Source organism: Zalophus californianus, chromosome X (genome assembly GCF_009762305.2).
Source record: "Zalophus californianus isolate mZalCal1 chromosome X, mZalCal1.pri.v2, whole genome shotgun sequence".
Taxonomy (NCBI): Eukaryota; Metazoa; Chordata; class Mammalia; order Carnivora; family Otariidae; genus Zalophus; species Zalophus californianus.
In genome coordinates, this window is record NC_045612.1 from 47,395,518 (window position 1) to 47,418,192 (window position 22,675).

Genomic DNA, 22,675 nt, shown 5'->3' on the forward strand with positions numbered 1-22,675 from the left:
CCGGAAAACATACCAAAGTGGGGGAGGGAGATACTTTATACTAGTAAGGAGAGGGAAGAGTGGCGCTTTTATCCTTGAGGCTTTGTTAAGCTTTACAAACTCCTTAGTTCTTTCTAATGTATACATTCAAAACAAGCAAAAGCCACTTATATAATTACTTAGCAGCCAAAAATTGAATGATGGACAGTTAGATTTGTTAGTAAAGCTTCATAAATAGAATTCGCTTGTCTAGGAGAAGAAAGTAAAGGGAGACAAAAAGAACAGTAGAAGCAGATGATGCAGAACGAATGTGGTAAGCATTTTTAGAGAAAAGGGGTGTGACACTGGTGAAGGAGTTTGGACTATAAACGTTTTGAGGAAGACGGAAAGTTGTGATGTGTTCTTGACTTCTGAATATTCACCAGCAAGGCACTCTGGGCTCCCTGGCTCACCTCCTGAAAGGGCCTCCCCCACACAGGGGCCCCTCACAGGGGGAGCTTCCTGCTGGGGTGTCATATTTCAACGTTCTAAGAAAGAGGCTGCCTGAAAGGTCTATATTTAGAGTATGACTCCCTATCAGGGACAGCTGAATGTCTGGGGACTAACTTCTGCATACTTTGTCCCTGAGTTCTGGGATTATTCTGAGGGGCTTGTATGGGTGGTGCAGTGAACTTGTAACAGAAGGCAGGGAGTGAAAAGGCCTCTTTTCAGCTGGTGGTGACTGCTTGGCAGCCTGTAAACTATGCTTTTCGTGAGGGAAAAATGATACCGATTTCAGGGGTGTTGCAGTGATTCACAGTCACCCACAGACCCTCACCGCTGTCTCCACTGGAAGATGCTGAGCACTAGGGGCTGCTGGGGATGACAGACATATAGTACATGAACAACAGATCCCGGAGATATCTCATGAGTGTCACGATTAAATGAAAATTCCACCCGCTAAGCCTCATTTCCATCGGTGGGAGAGCAGGGACAACTCTAATTTATGGATAATTTCTGAGTTACACCATGAAACTTCAGAATAGACTTTAAATAAAGACTTTTGAACAAAAGACAGGCTAACCTGTGAAGTTACTGATTTCTAAAGTTCATCTGAACGGTAAGATTCAACTGAATTTAGGGTCTGCATAAAGTCTGTCCTTTGAAGCCAGAGTGAAAGCTATCCAGCAATATTCTATGAAGTTCTCAGCCATCTGACACTTAATACTATGAGTTAAGCCAGGAGTAAGAAAGGGATAGTGATTCACTTATTGAAAATGGCCACAAGTAAAACACTGACCACCTCACTATAGATTCATTTTATCCACCAATTTATAAATCATCTGAAAGCACACTGGTTTTGTTTGTAAGGATATATTTTTAAATTTTAATATGCTGTTTGAAAACTGCTATTTCCTGTGCAGTCAGTAGAAAACATTTTCAACAGGGTAGAAATTAATTTAACCAAATCAATGAAGCCTCTCTATTAACTGGAAAATTTTGTTTATTACATATATATATGTATAACACACACACAAATGTACATAACTTGAAATTTTTTTTCTCCAAGTGAAATAGATTTATTATGTTTTCTGGTTACAAAATAATCTAGCTTGAGTCAATAAAAAAGAAAGGAAGAAATAGAACGTAAATGTATGAAAACTATTAATAAAAACCTCACGACTTGAGCTTCCTTTTATGCCACCTCCCACCCCCAATTTTGGTGCAGAGACTGGATGTGCAAAGGGGTAGAAATTAAGGACTGGGGGGCAGGCGTTTCAGAGCCAAGGAAAGGATAAGAAATTTCCCCCCAGAAGAAGTATAAGGAATGGCAGACCCAAGAGAAGATGCGGCCCCTTCGTATACTTAGAGAAAGGCAAATTCAAACACCAGAGAGCCACGGCCACTTCTGGTTTAATGGTATTGTTATAGAGGAAAAGAATGACAGGGCCCAATGCGAAGGGGGGAGGTACGGGGCAGGCTGGCGCCTGCCGCACTGCTTGTGGGAGTGGAAACTGGGGGCCAGAGCTCACCGGTGACGTGGTCGTCACGTGACCAAGAGCTGCCTGGAGCAGAAGTCCTGCTAGTCGCCTCCGTCTGGGTACCAGCCCCCCATTACTCCGCAGGCGTGTGAAGGAAGAAGGAAACTAGCCCCGGACCGCGAGGTCGGTAGCAGCCTGGGCTCTGCTTAGAGGCGGGTGGGGAGAGGAGAGGGCCAAGGGCGCCCCGGATCCAGGTTCGGGCTGATTCGGGCTGGGTTCCCTTCCCGCCTACTTTCTAAATACCACCGCCCCCCCCTTGTGCCCATTTAGCGGAGAGAACCGGCGGACTTTGGGTGGGGGTGAGGCGAGTGGATGGCGGTTGACAGAGACTCCGAAGCAAGGTGCCACACTCAGGGTACTCGTGTCCCGAGTCCTGCTCCGTCCACCAAGCACTCCGTCCCCTCGGTTCCCTGCCTGTTTGCAGGTTTGTAGGGTCTGTTGGCCCATAGGTCGCCTCAAAAGTCGTGCCGAGGAAAGGAGCCAACTGCCTTGGGACCGTGCAGGTCCGTGTGAAGGTGGGATGAGCCCTGGACCCTGGCTGGGGGTGGCGTTGGGGGTGGCGGAGGAGGAAGGGCTGGGATCTGCGCGGGCCGGGTCCGAGTCGCCCTCTCCTGGCCCCTTCTTTCTCCACACCCCCTCCCATTTCAGTGCAGGGAAAGGGGTGTGGCGGCCTTTGCTGGGGAAATGGCGGACGATAACTGGGGAAGGAGGGGGGAGCCCTCGTTTGGAAAGTCGGGAAGGTGTGAGAAATATTTTAAAGTCAAAGGCTGAAAATGCAGAAAAGTGGGTATTAGGACCCGTGTTCTCAGTGCTGATCCATCCACCACACTTTCAGTTCTCCAAAGCCAGCTGTCTTTCCGACCTTCTGCCAGACTGCCCATCAATCTCCGTGGAAGGAGTACTGACAACAGAAGACGAGGGAAGAAGAAGAAATTTACCTGACATTGGTAGAGGTTGGTGGGAGAGACCTGCCTGTGAATCTTTGGGGGAGGGGGTGGTAGTGGAGGAAACTACCTGAGCGTGTGCCTCTCCATGTCACCCTCCTGGCTGTCATAGCCCAGCCCCATCCCCTGCCCTTTTCTGTAGGGCCTGGGGGAGAAATGGTGGGTCCTGAGGGTAGATAGAGGTTGACAAAAAGGAACAAAGAAGTAGTTTCCTAATAATCCACCTCTCTCAACCAGAACTCAAACTCCACTCTATTTGTGTAGTGAGGCACAAACTGAGACTCAGCACAAGGCCCTAATACGATTTTGCACCCATAGATTCATCACAAGGGAGCTACAGGAGCCCTGGAGAGGCTGAAGAGGACTACGCTCCACCATTACTCACCCTGGCCCTAAGAATCCTCCTCAATCAGGTGGAACAAGGCCCTCTCCTGTCCTGTCCAAAGGCTGGCACGGACTTGAGCATGGGCCGGGCTCGGGAAGTGGGTTGGATGGCAGCAGGACTGATGATTGGGGCTGGTGCCTGCTACTGTGTTTACAAACTAACCATAGGAAGAGATGACAGTGACAAGTTGGAGGAGGAGGAAGAGGAATGGGACGATGACCAGGAGCTGGATGAGGAAGAACCTGAGCTTTGGTTTGATTTCACAACTATGGCTCGGCCCTGGAGTGAGGATGGGGATTGGACTGAACCTGGGGCCCCTGGTGGCACTGAGGACAGGCCCTCAGGTGGGGGCAAGGCCAACCGAACACACCCAGTAAAACAGCGCCTATTCCCCTATGAACATAAAAATTCTTGGAGCACTCAAAGCTTTAAAAATTTCAGGTGTGTACTTGACCTCTCTAAGTGTCCTTTCATTCAGGGGAAAATGTGGTTTGCTCAGCCCAAGGATGCTGGTTTTTCATTTAGCCATGATATCAATCGTCATTCGACCAGCCTCTGCGTTGTTGGAAGCACAATCCCCACTCCCGACCCCGCTATTAAGGAGAAGGCTTTCTGTGCTCTGGATAACTTAAATGCAAGGGTTGAAAACCAGGGCCAGATTAAGATGTCCATCAGTGGAGTGTGTCGGGAGACTGTGTCACATTGCTGCAACTCATTTCTGCAGCGGGCCGGATTGAATTTGTTAATAAGCATGACAGTTATTAATCACATGCTTGCCGAGTCCGTTTCAGACTTGAAGTTCCCTTTGATATCCGAGGGAAGTGGATGTGCCAAGGTTCAGGTCTTGAAACTGTCGATGGGTTTGTCTGAAAAGCCAGTCTTGGCAGGGGAATCGCTGGGTGCCCAAACGCTGCTCTCATTCGTGTCCCTCTTGATCAGGAACGGAAACACACAGGCTCTCCCCGACACCCTGGCCTCTTAGATGGCCGCCTCGAGCGGAGCGGAACGGAACGGGACGGAATCCACCCAAAAGCCTGCTGGTGAACACACCCTCGTGTTCTCATTCAAAGAGTCTGCAGTGGGTGCTGTTGGAGATCCAGCCTTAGCCAGTCACCGCATCACGGGGTGCAAGTTACACTTGCTACGTGGAGGACCACACTCTTCTGGGCCAGGCAGGGGTCCCCCCAGAGCTCGGAGTAACTTCTTGGTTTTGCAGTCTGCAGGCCGTGTGCGCTGTCGGTTACTCCCTTGCGGCCTTCCTCCTGCGGCAAAGGGATCCTTTCAGCCGCCAGCCGTGGCTACGGAACATCCTCTAAGAGCATGGCGAGGGAGGCCTTGCCCGTGGCGGTCTCCCTGTCCAAGCTGGGCCGCTTTGTGGAGACCAGGCACGTGTCGGGGCTCGTGCTGGAAACGCATCTGTTGCCGCTTAGGTCGAATTCTTTCCCATTTACTCCTTCTTCTATGCGAGCTGATGGATGGAGAACCTGTGCGTCCACGAAGGACACGCCCCTTGTCTGTGCTGTACTGACTTAACCTCATCCACCCAGGCCTACGTTTGTATGTATCATCAATAAAGTTGTGCGCTTTGATTGGCGAAAACGAGACGTGGAACTTGTCCCTGAGTTTACAGTCTGCATGCAGAGGAAGACGGAAGTAGGCGACCAACGCTGACTCCCTGGGGCCTATGCTCCCTGACAGGGGCGCGCTTATGGGCGCTCACAGGAGGCGGGGGTGGAGGTGGGCGGGAGTGCTCAGGATCAGCCTAGAGAAGGGGCTGGGGGCCAGGGGCGGAAGCCAGGGAGCAGAGGTGGGGCTGGTGGCATCAGGACTGCAGGACACAGCACCCGGGAAGCCGGCGGCACAGTGCCTGGCACCTGGAGCAGGGAAATCCCTCGAGGAAGGGGTTTCTCCTGGACTGCTAGCCTGGGCAGGAAGGGCAGTATCCTTGGGGTCTGCCTACACATCCCCGGGGACCACCTGGCAACCCATCGCCGGGCATTCAGTGCCCAAGTCTAGCAACGATGGCTGCCGCTCGCTGTGTGGCCCCTTGGTGTCCTTCTCTCTCTCTCTCTCCTGTGAAGCGGCTGTTAAACCCACTTCTGGGCCCACTCCCTTCCTTGGGACCCCAAACCCCAATTCCTGGCAGAAGGAGAAAGGTTGGCCCCCACTTCCTTCGGAGGAACCTCCTTTTGGCCCTCTCCCCGGTCCCTTCGGTGACCTCCGAGAAGGGGCCCGTGGAGCCCTCCGTGAACTCCCGGTCAGGGTGGTAGGGCAGACGCTGGGGTGCCTGGCAGGGCTATGGCCGGTCCATCGGGAGAGACGTCTCCGTCACCCCCATCCAAGCTCCCGGCCCCCCTGGGAGGAAAGGAGGAACCCAGCCCTGTGCACGGAACCACTCCGTGGACCTGGGGGACTCAGGCAGCCTCCCCGCTGAGCGCTGCCAGAGCCCTCCCAGCAGCCCTTGGCCCCTGCATCACCAAAGCCAGCTTCCCTGAGTGGTTGTGACGTGTCAAGCGATGGTCCTCTTCCCCTAAGCCCTGGCCCACAACACAGGCCACAAGAAGCTTCCCTTGGGCAGGGCTGCCTCTGTGCCTGGTTCCCTCTCCTGGTCTCCCTGGGATGCTGCTCCGGGCCACGGTGCCCTGGGCATCAGCACTCTGCCTTCTGCATGCTCTCCTCCACACACACCATAGTCGTATTTGTTCCTCCCTCCTCCCGGGCTTTGGGTGGCAGGTGGATTACAACTCTTCAGCTTGTACCCGACCCCTCACCCTTCGGGCTGACTAGCAGGTACGGGAGCTGGCCGGGTCCCAGGACCATCTCTGGGGAATCTTCCAACCTGCAACGGGGACACCGCCTCTCCCCAGGCACTGGCACCTTGGATGGCCAGCATGTGACTTGTGGTTACTGTGACAACACACCCCCAGCAGGGCTCACACACACACACACACACACACACACACACACACACACAGCACCCCCGCCCCCCCACCCCCGGGGGCTTCCTCTGCTGGCTGCAGGGCCCTGTCATGTTTCCTAAGAGTTGCTAATGTGACCAACACTTTCTCCCAAGCCAGCCTCACGGGGACTGGGCAATGTTTCCCAAGTAGGGGTGCCCTGCAGACAGCTCCCACACCCACTTGTCCCAGGGGAGCCTGTTTGGCCAATGCTGTCTTCAGCGACACCCCTTCACGCTCAGCCTCCTGAAGCACAGCACAAAGTCAGAAGATCTCCTTCCTCCTGGCTCGGGGTCCCAAATTAACAGGCACCTCCCCACTCCTCTGCGCTCTGCCAAATCCCCATTCGAGTGCTGCCACAGGCAGTTGTCCCCCCTCTCCAAGGCAGGCCTTTGGCCCTTTGGGGCCACAGCTGACTTCTAACACAGGGAGGACCGTGGAGACTGTCTGCTCATCTCCTGAGCAACTGTCTGTCACAGGGAAGCCCATTGGCGTCCAAGGGTCTCCAGGGTGGGACCCTGGCCCAAGGCAAGAGCTTCCGGTGCCTCTGCTGGCACTGCCCTCCCCCAAACACTCCCCCCGTGTCATGTAGCTCAGGCCCCTGGTCTGCCCTTTATGCCTTGGTTGCTTGCTGTGCCAGGCAGGAGCCCTAGGGGCGGCGGAGGGGGTTCGGGAGCATGCCTGCCAGTCAGGGCCCAATGGAGACATTCAGAGGCTGTCAGCCCCAGGAAGACTGTGGTGCATCGCTCCCACACACACACCTAATCCAGAATGGAACGGCGTGGGGCCACCAACACTGAACGTGCCCACCTGCCTGGTACAGTGAACAGATTCTTTCTGGGCTTCCCCGTGGTAAATGTTCGACAAGGGCATCAAAGCTGCAGCTTGTCACACTCCATGGGGAAGTGCCCCGCCTTGAGGGGGCCCACCCCAGCCTAGCCTGCCTCTTGGGTAAATCTGGGGGGCCCGTCCCCGTGGACTGCCTTCCAGCTCCACAAAAGGCTTGGTCTTGCTTCTTACGCATCTCCTGAGGACGTCCACTTTGGGTACCTGTAGGTACCGGCTGCACACCAACTCCCGGTGCCCTCCCCAGCTTGCTACCTCTCCTGGGGGTCTTGGGATTTGCCCTCCCCGCTCCCCGCCCCCATGAAGGGCACACACAGGAGGTTGCACACACCTGGCTTCCAGGCCCATACAGCCAGTCTCAGACTCTGCCTCCTCACCGGGACCCCATGCGCCGGTCTCAAAGCCGTTTCCACCACCAACCCCTCACTTTGAAGTGCCACCCACGGACAGGCACGGCCCTCACCAGGTCAATCTCTCAGCTGCCACAGCGCCATTCCGCTTCGAGTTTGACAACTGTGGCCAGGGCTGGCCCCAGGCTCCCTTAGGGACCCCCCACCCCCAGTTGTTCTAAGATGCAGATGGGCGCGTCACCACAGTCCAGCACAGTCCCGCAGAGGGTTGGCCAATTCCTTGTCTGCTACACATGCCGCAGGCGTCACCTCACACTCTGTCACTTGCCTCCTCTCTTTGCTCAGGGCCTCCAGTTCCCCCTGAGGGCAGGCTCCTTCTCCCTTAGAGACTCTTGTTTCTATGTGTGGCTTAGGCTGCCCTCCCTCATGCCCTGATTACAGAGAGAGTCTCCTGTATGGTTTCCTAATTCCTTCACACTCTTCCCCTGAAAGGGTTGTCTCACAGATCTCCTTGGAGTTTACCTTTGTGCAAGGTGGGAAGGGTGACCCAACCTCACTTCTTTCCCCCAGCGGGGAACAGGGTAACCCAGCACCACTTATCACTCCGTTCTCCTGCTGCAGTGTGGCACATCTGGGAACCTCATGCACCCTGCGGAGCATCCCCTCTGTGGCTCCCTGGTGTCAAGTCTCCCCGGGACACACCTTTCTCCCAGGAAGCTCTAACTGACTCGGGGACCCTCAGCTCACTGGGGGGCCCTATGGCAAGGGGTGTGTGTGTTAGCAGGGAGGTGGGTGTTGGTGCTTGTGAGCAGGCCTCTGCCCCAGGTTCCTTCTCAGGACATATTCTGGCCCAGAGGAAACTTAGGAACGCTGTCCCCTGACTTACTTTAACAACATGGGAAAGTGGGGACTGGTTTCTTCCCTCACCAAAATTACTTTATTTGTGTGAGAGAAAAGCAAGTTGAATAAACAGTGCTGTGTATATTTTCATAAATATTATCTATGTTATTGCATCATATATGTAATTTTACATTTTCTAAGATTGTATAAATTTTCTTTTAATGATACACAAAGAATGGCATAGCAGTTTCTACCTCCTGACAGATATATTGGGCTTGTATGGGAAAAGTCAGTAAGAGACTCATAATTTTGTACATATATATTTTTTCATTCTAAAATAACAATTACTGTGGGGTGCCTGGGTGGCTCAGTCATTAAGCATCTGCCTTCAGGTCAGGTCATGATCCCGGGGTCCTGGGATCGAGCCCCGCATCAGGCTTCCTGCTCCACGGGAAGCCTGCTTCTTCCTCTCCCACTCCCCCTGCTTGTGTTCCCTTTCTCGCTATCTCTCTCTCTCTGTCAAATATTTGAATAAAATCTTTGAAAAAAAACAATTACTGTTGATTTGTATAAAAGTTCTTGATGTAGCATTGTCATTCTACATTTTTGTGAACTCTATTATTAGTTTTATTATTTTGCTGCTTTTTACTTTCTGACTTTTAAGTAGATATACATAGTTTACAAATTATGACAGTTTTATCTCTTCTTGTTCAATATTTTATAGCTCATTTCTTTTTCTTATCTCATTGCGCTGTCAAAGACCTCCAGAACAACAGTATTGATGATACAGTGCATACTTGTCTTGTTTCCCATTTTAATGGTCGATGTTTCTGCAGTAAGGTTGATGTTTGCTGTGTAGGTTTTTGAATAGGTAATCTATCATATATTTATATAATAGAATTTATAAAGCAGTAAAATTGAGTGAGCTAGATCTCTATATATCAGTCTAGACAATTCTCAGAAACCTAATGATGTGTGAAATAAGCAATTTGTAGAAAGATATGGATAATGCCATTTATATAATTTTAAGCATACAAAACAATGCTATATATTATTTTGGATAGATATATTTCTAGAACAATTTAAAATGGGTACTGAAAGTTGCACATCAATTTTACAATATCAATTACCTCTGGGAAGGGATGGAAGAAAGTGTGACTCTAACAGTATATGTAGTTTAATTTGATCTGTTAATACAAAGATATTAAACAAATACAAGAAAGTGTTAATGTTTATTAATTATGGATGATATATACATATAATCTCATTTTTGTTTGTATGTCTCTTTTTTTAATTACAAAGAAAGATGCGTTGTTCACCCAATACAACCAATAAAAAAAGACCTTCACGGGGCGCCTGGGTGGCTCTTTAGGTCAAGCATCTGCCTTTGGCTCAGGTCATGATCCCAGGGTACTGGGATCAAGCCCCCGGTGGAGCCCTATGTGGGGTTCCCTGCTCAACTGGGAGTCTGCTTCTCCCTCTTCCTCTGCCCTTCCCCCATTCATGCTCTCTCCTCTCAAATAAATAAGTAAAATCTTAAAAAAAGACCCTCACCTAGACACATTCTGAAGTAAGTTTTAGAATAATAAAGATTAAAAGGAGACCCTAAAATCTTTCGAGGGTAGGGGAAAAGTCATCTACAGATCATATTGACATCAGACTTCTTATTCATAACACTGGATGGTCAATGTCAATGAATAAATGCCTTTAAATACTTAGAAAATATGCTTTTCTCTATTATTCTATCTCTAAACACACTATCAAGTAGTTATGTGGTGACAATAAAGATGTTTTTAAGACTGAAAGTACTCAGAAAATTTATCTCCTGTGGACCTTCTCTTAGGAGTCATTTGAACATGTCCTCCAACTAAACAAGGTAGTACTCAAGTCAAAAGGAAATACAGAATCAAGGAAATGGTGATCCAAACTTGGGAAAGCAATAAAGGTTAGTGTTAAGATAATAGCTAAACAGCACACTTGGTTGACCAGACCAAAGTGGAACAAAATGGCAGAGGATTTGAAGTAGTGGGTGAACTCATGAATAAAAGGGGACTTGTAAAATCAGTTGAGAGGTTAGAAAAATTAGAGGCAAATAAGGGAGGAAAAGCAATTAGCAGAACCTCTAAGAAAATATTACAGTGATGGTTCCTAATGAACCATGCCTTCTTGTATCTATACCATTGTGTAGTCCCTTCCCACATTGACTCTGGACCCAGCCATTTGAAATTTTGGGGGCAGTTTCAACATAAACAAACATAACCCATGAAGAGGCTTGAACAGTGCATTTTCCATGGGGCTTGCACCCTTCCTAATCTGAAACCACCATGTGTGGGAGCCCAAGCTAACCTGCTGAAGGAAAAAAACGTAGAATAGACATGAACCGTTCCGACTGATAACCCCTAGAAAGAGATAAAATATAGGACTCCCAGTTAAATTTGAATTTCAGATGAACACAAAACATTTTTCGATATAAGTGTGCCCCAAACTTTGCATGGGACAAACTTATACTAAAACAATTATTAATTATTTTTTTGAAATTCAAATTGAACTGGGCATCTTCTATTTTTATTGCTCTATCTAGCTACCTTAGCTACAGGAAAATCAGCCCCCAGCTAATCTGCCAGCTGGCTTCAGCCACATGAATAACCTCAGGCAAGAATAGCAGAAGAACCAACCAGTCAAGTCCAGTGCAAATTCCTGATCCACAAAACAAGGAGCACATAAAATGGCTGTTTTAAGCTACTGAATTTTGGAGTGGTTTTTTACATAACGATAGATATACAAACAAAAGAAAATGTGTACTTGCTTCAAATAGGCAACAAATTAAGACAGAGTTCAGCATTTGATGATGTATAAGGAAAAAGAACCTATGGAATCTCGAGTCTAAGAACAGTATCACTCAAATGACTCAAGAGCCTTGACCTTGGATTCCAGAACATTTCTAAGAAACTATAGTGGGCTACATTAAATCGGAAGCTAATCCCAGATGTCTCTGGGATGTGACCATTCCAGATAAGATGGGGCATGTTTGAACTAGCGCCTAAGTTATTAAGTAAATATCCCCAGGGTAAGATGCATTCGTAGCCTGATAAAACTTAACACCTAGCTCTACCACACCAGAAGACAGGCGATAAGTAGACCATGGCTGCATGGCTCTCAGAACCATCTGAAGTGACCAAATGGATATAAAGGCAACACTCCAACATCCCACAAAAGACCTAGGTTGAACTTGTGAAAGCAGCTGAAGGAGTCAGTTGGTGTCATCATCAAAGCTATGATGCCTTCATGGAGTCTTGAAAGCAAAAGGAGCTTCAGCTTCTAATGGAGAGAATGCTGCTGATATTTCTTCTTTATATACCATATCTATATCTACATCTACATCTATATCATCCATATCTATATAGAAAGTGCCAGTTTACTTTTATATTATATTCTGTAACAACTGAGTCTCCCAGTAAAGTTTTCTGCTTTCAACTCTGGAAGTTGAAAATCATGAACAGAATTTAGATGATTATAACTATATAAAATGATGCTAGTTGCTGAGCCATGCTGTGTCCTAATACTCAAATCTATTTGGTATAGTTTTGGAAAATGACTCACATATCACTTTGGGGATGATATTTCAAGTTGGCAAAAGACTTAATAAAATACAGCTGGCAGAACTTGCTATGTAGAAGATGATAAGGGCGCCTGGGTGGCTCAGATGGTTGAGCGTCTGCCTTCGGCTCAGGTTGTAATCCCAGAGTCCTGGGATCGAGTCCCGCATCCGGCTCCCTGCTCCTTGGGAGCCTGCTTCTCCCTCTGCCTCTCTCTCGCTCTCTCTCTCCCCCTGTCTCTCATGAATAAATAAATAAAATCTTTAAAAAAAAAGATGATAAAAGAAGAAAAGAGAGTAGATACCAGTAGAGCTGGTATCCTCATTCTATAAAGCGAGAAGTAAACAAATCCTGGTGAAAGTTTAGGAAAAAATAAATGCTTATGTATATCATTTAAAGTTACATTTAGCTACTTTCTTTATTTTAATTGATTTCATGGCCTATTTCCTCCTTAAGAAAGCAAGCTTCATAAAGGCTATCTCTGTCTTGCTTGCTACCAAATTCCAAATGTTTTGAATAGTGCCTGGCACATGTAGTGCTCAATAAATAGTTGTTGATTGTGTGATTAAACTATGATTACTAATAATACTATAAACATTAGGAGTAAGAGAGGGGGAGGACGAATTATGAAATAAATGAGCTTCAGTGTCCTATTTTCATAGCAGAAGGTCATTAGAGGTACAAGTGTATTTTTGGCATTTTAAAGATAACCACAGGAATAGTTCTCAGCCTTGGCACTACTAACATTTTGGGCTGGAGACTGTCCTGTGCATTGCAGGATCCCTAGCCTTTATCCATAAGATGTCAGTAGTGCCCTTGTCCTCCGTTGTGACAACAAAAAATGTCTCCAGACACTGACAAATTTCCCCTGGGGGGGGGGGTGCAAAATTACCCTGGTTGAAAACCAGAGTGACAGAAGGAGCTAAAATCAGAAAAATTAAGAAAGGTTGCCACTGGACTCTAGAGAGTGGTACTATGTCTAGGGAAGAGCAGGAAGGGAAATTATTCACTTTCATCATAAATTCTCTAATTGCACTGTTATCATATATATGTATTGGTCTGAGAAATATTAATGTTTATAGAAAAACAGTAATGAAGTGGAATCAATGAGACTTTGAGACAAGCTAGCAATATAGGATGAGGGAGAAGGAAGAAGTCAGTAATAACTAGGTTTCTGGCAGGGACAACTGGGTAGTTGGTGGTTGTGTCCACGGAGACAGGGAAGACCAGAGGGGGAAACATTTGGGTGTGGGACTGGAGAATGATGGCTCCAATTTCGAACATGTTGAACATGAAAAAGCTGCAGGATATGCAATCTGTAGGCACTAAATAAATTCATCTCGAAACTCAAGATATATTGACTTTTGAGTCATTAACATATAGATGATAACTGAAGCCATAGCAGTGGATGAGTTTCATGAAAAGAGAAGAGACCTGAGAGCAAGACCTCAAGATAGAGTGTGTTACATCCTGGTGTTTTTTTCATGCTTCTGCATTTTAAAAATTAATTAGGACCGTACTGTAAATGTAGTTTAATTCATTTTTAAAACAAATTTCTCTTTGCAAACATAATGCATATTTATTGAAAATATTTCAAAAATAAATAGATAAGCACAAACTCCTGTCCAGAATCAGAATGGCATCTTTAATGCTAGACAATCAAATTGAGTGGGCACTGAGCACGAATTATGTGTGAGGCAGATGGAGATTCAATAGTAAACAAAACAGTCACCATTCTTGTGTTCATAGAGCTTACCATGTACTGGGGAATACAGGCAAAGAAAACAGAAAATACAATGGAGAGTGATGAATGCCTGGAAAATTAGTGATGAAAAGCCACTTCAACTAAAGATGCAATAGGATGTGATTTAAGCATCTTTTGTGTTACCCATTTTTCTCTTAATAGGCATGAGCTCAGTTGCCAGGACAGGAAGAAACTGTGTTGTATGTTTCTTTGCCCCCTGTGCCGTGTAGTAAGAAAGCTCAGAAAGGCTGGCAGAAAACATGGAGTTGTTTGCCTTTCTTGGCCTGACTAGAGACTCTGTCAAAACCAAGCCTGGGAGTACACTGAGCTCTAACTCCTTCACAGACAGCATCTCCATTAATTTAAATTGGTTTTATGCTTGACAGTCTGTTCAGTTAATTTTCCAGGAACTCTCTAGTTGCATTTCTACATCCTCAAGTCAGCCGCTAGATAATACTGAATTTCAGAAAGGGGAGAGATGGTTTGTGTATTTCTTTCTTTTTGTATTGTAGTAAAAACATTTAATGTGAGAAATATCCTGTTAATGAATTTGTATATTTCTTAAAGGTAAGAAGCATGAACAAATTGACAACAAGAGCCACCACAGAGCAGAAGATTCATAATAAGAAGCATAGACAAATGGGCAAAATAAGGAATAACAGAGACAAGTCAATTTGCAAGAAGTAATCTGTCCCCAAGGTAGCATTGGAGATAAGTCTTCCCCCAAGCAGCAAGGAAGAGGAGAGACTGAACCCTTAGCTACCTCTGTCTAATGACTTGGGACATAAGGAAAATTCTTGGTATCAGGGAAAACAACTCTGACCCTTGTCTTTGATGGATTTTCTAAAAAAAAAAAAAAAAAAACTGGTTCAATAAAACCTGATATCCCTCAAAGATGGGGAATCAAAATGGTAAAGACAGGTGAGAGAGACAGAGAGAGATAAAGGACCTGAAAAATGCATGGCAGATAAAGGAAACTCATCTGAAAAAAAGTAGATGAAAATTGTCACCAAATATTTCACCACGAATTAGAAAGTTTTAATGAAGCAATTAAGCAAGAGCTCAAGAAAGGGATGGCAAGATAAGAATGAACTACAATATGAGCTGTCAGGCCTCAGGGAAAATGTAAGAGAATCACAAAGAAGAAAGCAGAAGTGACAGAAACACAGGGAAGAAAGAAACTGTAGCAAAACTCTAGCAACTGATGTCAAGTCTATGTAAATTTAGGACAAAGACCAAAGCAAATGTGGTAATTATGGTTATGGAACAAATGTAATGGTGATAACCCAGATGAAATAGAAATGATATAATTAACAGCAATTGGGAGAGGAAAGAAAAAGGTGGGAGGTAATATAAATATGTTGATTTTCTTATCCTTAGTAGCTGCAGTCAAAAGATACCATCTAGTGGTATATATACACAATGGAATATTATGCAGCCAACAAAAGGAATGAGATCTTGCCATTTGCAACGACGTGGATGGAACTGGAGGGTGTTATGCTGAGTGAAATAAGTCAATCAGAGAAAGACATGTATCCTATGACCTCACTGATATGAGGAATTCTTAATCTCAGGAAACAAACTGAGTGTTGCTGGAGTGGTGGGGGGTGGGAGGGATGGGGTGGCTGGGTGATAGACATTGGGGAGGGTATGTGCTAAGGTGAGCGCTGTGAATTGTGCAAGACTGTTGAGTCACAGATCTGTACTTCTGCGACAAATAATGCAACATATGTTAAGAAAAAAGAAAAAGAAGAAAATAGCAGGAGGGGAAGAATGAGGGGGAGCAAGTCATAGGGGGAGACGAACCATGAGAGAAGATGGACTCTGAAAAACAAACTGAGGGTTCTAGAGGGGAGGAGGGTGGGGGGATGGGTTAGCCTGGTGATGGGTATTCAAGGAGGGCACGTTCTGCATGGAGCACTGGGTGTTATGCACAAACAATGAACATGGAACACTTCATCAAAAACTAATGATGTAGGCCGCTGCCGCCTCCGCCGCGGAGGAAGACAGGACCTCTCGCGCTCCTCTAGCGACCCTTCGCAGAATCCCACCGCCACAGGCCTCGGGCCAGCGGCGAGGAGCTGTCTCCCCCAGCCCCCGTCCCGCGGCCCCCAGCCGCCCCCAACCCCGCCCCACGGGCCCGGCGCCATGAGTGAGCTGGAGCAACTGAGACAGGAGGCTGAGCAGCTCCGGAACCAGATCCGGGATGCTGGAAAAGCATGTGGGGATTCAACACTGACCCAGATCACAGCTGGGCTGGACCCAGTGGGGAGAATCCAGATGAGGACACGGAGGACCCTCCGTGGGCACCTGGCAAAAATCTATGCCATGCACTGGGGGACAGACTCCAGGCTGCTGGTCAGCGCCTCCCAGGATGGGAAGCTCATCATTTGGGACAGCTATACCACCAACAAGGTCCATGCCATCCCTCTGCGCTCCTCCTGGGTCATGACCTGTGCCTATGCGCCCTCAGGGAACTTTGTGGCCTGTGGAGGGCTGGACAACATCTGCTCCATCTACAGCCTCAAGACCCGCGAGGGCAATGTCCGGGTCAGCCGGGAGCTGCCCGGCCACACCGGGTACCTGTCGTGCTGCCGCTTCCTGGATGACAACCAAATTATCACCAGCTCCGGGGGCACCACCTGTGCCCTGTGGGACATTGAGACAGGCCAGCAGACGGTGGGTTTTGCTGGGCACAGTGGCGATGTGATGTCCCTGTCACTGGCCCCTGATGGCCGCACCTTTGTGTCTGGGGCCTGTGACGCCTCCATCAAGCTGTGGGACGTGCGGGATTCCATGTGCCGACAGACCTTCATTGGCCACGAGTCAGACATCAATGCCGTGGCGTTCTTCCCCAATGGCTACGCCTTCACCACTGGCTCGGACGACGCCACGTGCCGCCTCTTCGACCTGCGGGCTGACCAGGAGCTGCTTATGTACTCCCACGACAACATCATCTGCGGCATCACCTCCGTGGCCTTCTCCCGCAGCGGCCGGCTGCTGCTTGCCGGCTACGACGACTTCAACTGCAGTATCTGGGACGCCATGAAGGGCGACCGCGCAGGTGTCCTCGCTGGCCATGACAACCGTGTGAGCTGCCTCGGGGTCACTGATGATGGCATGGCTGTGGCCACAGGCTCCTGGGACTCCTTCCTCAAGATCTGGAACTAACAGCTACCACCCCGCTGGGCCCAGGCCAAGAGGGGCCCTGCCCATGCCCACACTACAGGCCGGGAGCTTTGGGGCTGGGTGCACACCAAGCCTCCCTCCCTGGGCCACGGGGCCTTGGGTCCCTGCTCCCCTACCCAGGTTTGGTTCCTCCCGGGGGCCCCCACTGTGGAGATAAAGATGGGGATAGAATGGGGGAAGAGGAGGGGCAGAAAGCCCTCATCCTTTTGCTGCCCTGGGGTTGGGGCCTTGTCCCTCTGGAGGGCCAGAAGCAGGAGGTAGAAACTCCAGGGGATGGCTTTTTTAAAACTGGTTTTATTTTAATTTTTATTATATTTTCAGTTTTTCCATAAAGGAACCAATTTCAACTCTGTAAAAAAAAAAAACTAATGATGTAATATACAGTGATTAACATAACAATAAAAAAATAAAAATTAAAAAAAAAGATACCATCTAAAGCAGGCAAACGTAGCAATAAGGGTCTAAGTATATTCAGTAGCACAAAGGGAAACACTAAAAAATATAACTTGATCAATGAAAATTGGGTGTATAAAAAGAGGAAAAGGAGAAGGGAAGAAAAGGAAATATGTATAAGCATTGAATAATTATTTGCAATATCAAGAAAAAAATGGGGAATAAAAAGCTAAATATCCACACATAAGGGACTGACTAAATAATTATGACATATTCATGCAACAAAATACTATTCGGCTATAAACTAAAAAACATTTTTATGTAGTGATATCAAATGATTGACAAGATTATTATATGTGTGTGAATATATACATATATATATAATTCTCTAGAATTGTGCACAAGAAACTGGTAACATTGCCTGTGGTGGGGGAGTATTGGGTAGTGGTGACAGAAAGGTGGGAAGGAGATTTTTAACGTATACCCTTTGTTATCTTTTGAACTTTGAACCATTAGGATGTAACTAATTTTTTAAAATAAATTTAAGATGAAATGTAAAGAATTGGTTGATCTGTCTTTGCACAGCCTTGTGGATATCATTTTATGTGAGATGCCTGATACATGCTTTGTAGAGCTTCCTAACTCTTCATACAATGTTTCTTGTTCTAACCCCCAAGGACTGAGGCAAACATATGGGAGGGCAGTGTCCTGGTTGCCCACTTGGCCCCCTGTGTCCCTGCCCATTCTTAACCTTGGTCTGGTGCAGTCCCTTCAGCAAGTAAAAATGATAATGTTATAAAAATATTTAACTAAACTAAATATAATTCCCCCTGTATAATGTTCTCATGTAGCCCATTCACCATTAAAACTACTTAGGATTATTTGTTTCAGAGGTACAGATATGTTAAAAAAAAAAAAAAAAGAAGAAGAAGAAGAAGAAGATAGCAGGAGGGGAAGAATGAAGGGGGGAAAATCGGAGGGGGAGATGAACCATGAGAGACTATGGATTCTGTGAAACAAACTGAGTGTTCTAGAGGGGTGGGGGTAGGGGGATGGGTTAGCCTGGTGATGGGTATTAAAGAGGGCACGTACTGCATGGAGCACTGGGTGTTATAGGCAAACAATGAATCATGGAACACTACATCAAAAACTAATGATGTAATGTATGGTGATTAACATAACAATTAAAAATTTAAAAAAAAACTACTTAGGATTATAGCCTTACACAAAGAGAAGCAAGCTACTGCCTGTACCTTGCTCAAGAAACTTAGAGTTCTCAAAGCTAATTTTTAAAACTCATAGCCATCGGATATTAGCCATCAGAAAGGATGAATATTTACCATTTGTATCAATGTGGATACTGGAGGGGCTTATGCTGAGTGAAATAAGCCAATCAGAGAAAGACAACTATCGTATGGTTTCACTCATCTGTAGAATATAAGAAACAGCACAGAGGATCATAGGGAAAGGGAGGGAAAACTGAGTGGGAAGTCATGAAAGAGGGAGAAAAACCATGAGAGACTTTTAACTATAGAAAACAAACTGAGGGTTTCTGGAGGGGAGGTGGGTGGGGTAGTTGGGTGATGGGCATTAAGAAGGGCACGTGAGGGGCGCCTGGGTGGCTCAGTCATTAAGCGTCTGCATTGGCTCAGGTCATGATCCCACGATCCTGGGATCGAGCCCTGCATCAGGCTTCCTGTTCAGCAGAAAGTCTGCTTCTCCCTCTCCCACTCCCCCTGCTTGGGTTCCCTCTCTCGCTGTCGCTCTCTGTCAAATAAATAAATAAAATCTTTAAAAAAAAAAGAAGGGTACATGATGTGATGAACACTGGGTGTTATGTGCAATTGATAAATTGTTGAACACCACATCTGGGACTAATGATGTACTACATGTTGGCTAATTGAATTTAAATTAAAAAAAAGAAAAAAAACCTCATAGCCATCAATTTAGAGTTTTGCTAAATTCCAAAAGCTCTCATTACATATCAGGAAGCAGGCCTGGAAGACTGACTATAGATCTTTGCTAGATGCTATAGGTAGTGAGAACTTGGGACCTAAAGGAAGTATCCATTGGAGAGGAATTTTGTGGAGGGAGAGAGAAGAAGGAATCACAACCAGCCCCGTCTCCTGGCTCAAATCAATCCCTATATCGAAACCCTAGAGGGGGTGGGGATTAGAAATGACCAGATCTGATATCAGAAAATCTCAAAGCATTAGGGTGAGTTTCTCACTTCCCCAGGCACAAGCTTCAAAAAGTGTGGGGTCTGGCATGGGGCAGCCCAAGTGGGAGGTTAGAAAAGGCTGAGAGAGAAGGTTGGTGGGAACATACCCCCCCATCACTTCCTTTACCTCCACCCCCCCCCGGCCCCCCATCCTGTTTAGAAAGTCACCAAATCCATCTACTACCCAGTTTAAAAGTCTGGAGAGTGAAAAATATAGAACTCTAGATACATATTTACACATTGACAATTAGTCCTTGTGAGATGCAAATATTTATTCAAAGGGAGATACATGACATGGTTATTTGAAGTACTTTTTTTTAAGATTTTATTTATTTATCTGACAGAGAGACAGCGAGAGAGGGAACACAAGCAGGGGGAGTGGGAGAAGGAAAAGCAGGCTTCCCGCTGAGCAGGCAGGGCTCCATCCCAGGACCCTGGGATCATGACCTGAGCTGAAGGCAGATGCTTAACAACTGAGCCACCCTGGCGCCCCTTATTTGAAGTACTTATTTGTGGTCATAACTTGAGCCATCAAAGTACCTTCAAAATCACCCAATATCCATACATCCAAGAACAAAGAACAATAGAATACTAACGGCTAAACTTAATGGAGACCTTGCCAGGGTTAAAAAAAACATGATCGAATAAACCAGAAGAACCAGTTTGAGCTACTCCACTGCTAGGGGAGAGGGAGCAAGAGAATATAAAAGTAAAATGAAAAAAAAAAAGAAAGAAAGGGTCTATAGGGACAGTTGGGGGCGGGGAAAGCATTTGTGGAACAATAGGACTTAATTCTTGTCATTTTCCTTTTCCCTCCTCTTTAGGAGTGACTATGGTGAAGCACTTGATCATTCCCCCCACCTTTTTTTTATTGCTGTTCCAAAAGCAGCAGAAACCACAGATACGCCTAGTGTGTTGACATATGCCTAGGTACAGTGGAATCGAAGTAGAATAGCATTGCAAGGGAAGGTATAAAGACCGTGCCTATTCATAAGCGAACAAACCCAGACAAATACATGGGAATAAAACCACAAAAGAAATGGGGAAGATCATTAAAAAGCAAGCTTCACTAAATGAAAGAAGGATTTAGATAAGGGTGCCTAGATGGGAAAATTATAAAGATGCCAATGCTTGCCAATTAACCCATAAACTCAGGTCAATTACAATGAAAACATTACATATTGGATTCTGCAAGGACAGGCGGACAGACAGACCCCGGGCGGGCCACCTGGCTCTGACGCCGCCACCTTGGCGGGCGCGGGGCTGCGTGGCGAGGCCTGATCCCTGCAGAGCGGGCAGGTGGGCAGACGGCATCGTAGAGCTCAGCGAGCCTGAGTCGCCCGGACTCTTGCAGTTCCTGGCAGAGTGCGTGCCACAAAGCATACGCAGTCAACAGGAGAAGCTTAGGGTTCTACAGATGTTCTACAGATGACAAAGGAGCCCGTCGGTGGAGGATCTTATCTCACCCAAATCTGGGAGAGCGATTTCCCAGCAACTGCTCTGGGTGATACAACAAAAGAACAGGATTCTTCTCTTCTTTTTGGCCACGAAATGCCTACGTGCACCACACATTCCATGAGGGAAGAAGGGCGGAGCTTCTTGGATGATGATGGACATTCCACTGGACAGAATGAGGGCAGAGAGTGTGATATCTACACCACAAGGGTGCAGTGTGAACTTCCTCATCTCCCTTCCCGTCCAGCTCCCTGCCACCTCTATCCACCGCGGTGTTTGGTGAGTTTTTTCCGTTGCCCTGGACAAGAGGAGGAACTTGTCAATTTTAACGTGGGGCGGGGGGGGGGGGGGAGCTTTAAGCAGTGCGTTGACCAAAGCACCCTTGTGCAGTTTCCTCACACCAGACTCAGAAAGCTGCTCACCTGCCACTCAAAAGAGGCCATTCTGGAGCCGGGCAATTACCACAATGAGGCCAATAAAGAGTGTGCTATTTTGATCGGAACTTATTCAGATGTGTTTTGCATTTTTATTACACAGGAAATCTGCAGTGTCATTGGAGGAACTGTGCGTGTTTTTGTTCTGCCAGGAGATGGAGTACCAGGGCATTGAAGAGCTCTTCATCAGTTTCGGCTGCAGTAAGTGTTACCAGGAACGCAAGGAAGAAAACCACGGAGGAGGACTGGGACCAGGAGAGCAATGGCGCGAATACCAGTTCCTCCTCTGAAGAGTCTTCTCTGAGAAGGAGCTGGAGAAGTTTGACAAGGGGTGATTTGGTCAGTTCCTGAAGAAGATCTGGATTCGAATGGAAAACCCATCCTACTGCCTGCCTGTCCACCAAGCTCATTGCCATCTCCTCCGTGAGCGTGATGCTGGCCTCCATTGTGGCCGTGTGTGTCCAGAGTATATCAGAGTTCCAGAAGGAAGATGGAGAAGTGGATGATGCCATGCTGGAAGGTTTGGAGACTGCGTGCAGCACCTGGTTCGCCTGCGACTTTGCCAGCCTGTTGGGTGCTGCTCCCTGTCAAAAGAAATTCTGGAAGAATGCTCTGAACATAAATTGACCTTGCCTTCATTATTCCCTTCTATGCCACTTTGGCTGTAGACACCAAGGAGGAAGAGAGTGAAGACATTGAGAACACGGGCAAGGTGGTTGAGATCCTCAGGCTTATGAGGATTTTCCAAATTCTCAGGCTTGCCTGGCACTATGTAGGACTTTGGTCTCTAGGTGCCACACTGAGACACAGCTACCATGAGGTTGGGCTGCTCCTTCTCTTTCTGTTTGTGGGCATTTCCATCTTTTCTGTGCTTATCTACTCTGTGGAGAAAGACGACCACATGCCCAGCCTCACCAGCATCCCTATCTGCTAGTGGTGGGCCACCATCAGCTCGACTACTGTGGACTATGGGGACACCCACTCGGTCACCTTGGTCGGGAAGCTAATTACCAGCACATGCATCATCTGCAGCATCTTGGTGACTGGATGGGTGTCTCCACATTATCTCCAACAAGTTTTCCAGAAGCAGAAAGACACTGATGTGGACCAGCGCAGTGAGGACCCACCAGGGAAGTGTCATGAGCTATCTTGCTTTAACATTAGAGATATTTGTGCACACCGGATGCATGTCTTCACCACAGTCTATCTTCTGTGGGAACTGGGATGAGCAATCCCAATTCCACAGATGCTTCAAGCATTGAAGACGATGAGAATGTTTATAACGCAGCATCCCGGGACAATTACACTGCAAAATGAACAG

General features: G+C 47.1%; 2 protein-coding genes and 1 pseudogene across 7 annotated transcripts; all 3 read left to right on the top strand.

Annotated features, from left to right (window-relative positions):
* Positions 1 to 2,008: 2,008 nt before the first annotated feature.
* Positions 2,009 to 4,918, top strand: ARMCX6 (armadillo repeat containing X-linked 6). Of its 6 annotated transcripts, none has more exons than XM_035725589.1 (4): positions 2,009 to 2,123; positions 2,425 to 2,515; positions 2,836 to 2,953; positions 3,263 to 4,918. In XM_035725589.1, the coding sequence occupies exon 4, from the start codon at positions 3,409 to 3,411 to the stop codon at positions 4,309 to 4,311; it is 903 nt and encodes a 300-aa protein (XP_035581482.1). In that variant the 5' UTR covers positions 2,009 to 2,123; positions 2,425 to 2,515; positions 2,836 to 2,953; positions 3,263 to 3,408; the 3' UTR covers positions 4,312 to 4,918. The 6 variants fall into 6 exon arrangements, with proteins under 6 accessions (XP_035581482.1, XP_035581486.1, XP_035581485.1 ...); XM_035725593.1 differs by having other exon boundaries at positions 2,836 to 2,947; XM_035725592.1 differs by having other exon boundaries at positions 2,425 to 2,503.
* Positions 4,919 to 15,646: 10,728 nt separating this feature from the next.
* Positions 15,647 to 17,204, top strand: LOC113930871 (guanine nucleotide-binding protein G(I)/G(S)/G(T) subunit beta-2-like). Its single transcript, XM_035725619.1, has one exon. It carries the CDS (start codon positions 15,811 to 15,813, stop codon positions 16,831 to 16,833), a length of 1,023 nt encoding a protein of 340 aa, XP_035581512.1. The 5' UTR covers positions 15,647 to 15,810; the 3' UTR covers positions 16,834 to 17,204.
* Positions 17,205 to 21,016: 3,812 nt separating this feature from the next.
* On the top strand, positions 21,017 to 22,671 carry LOC113930456 (annotated as a pseudogene).
* Positions 22,672 to 22,675: the final 4 nt, after the last annotated feature.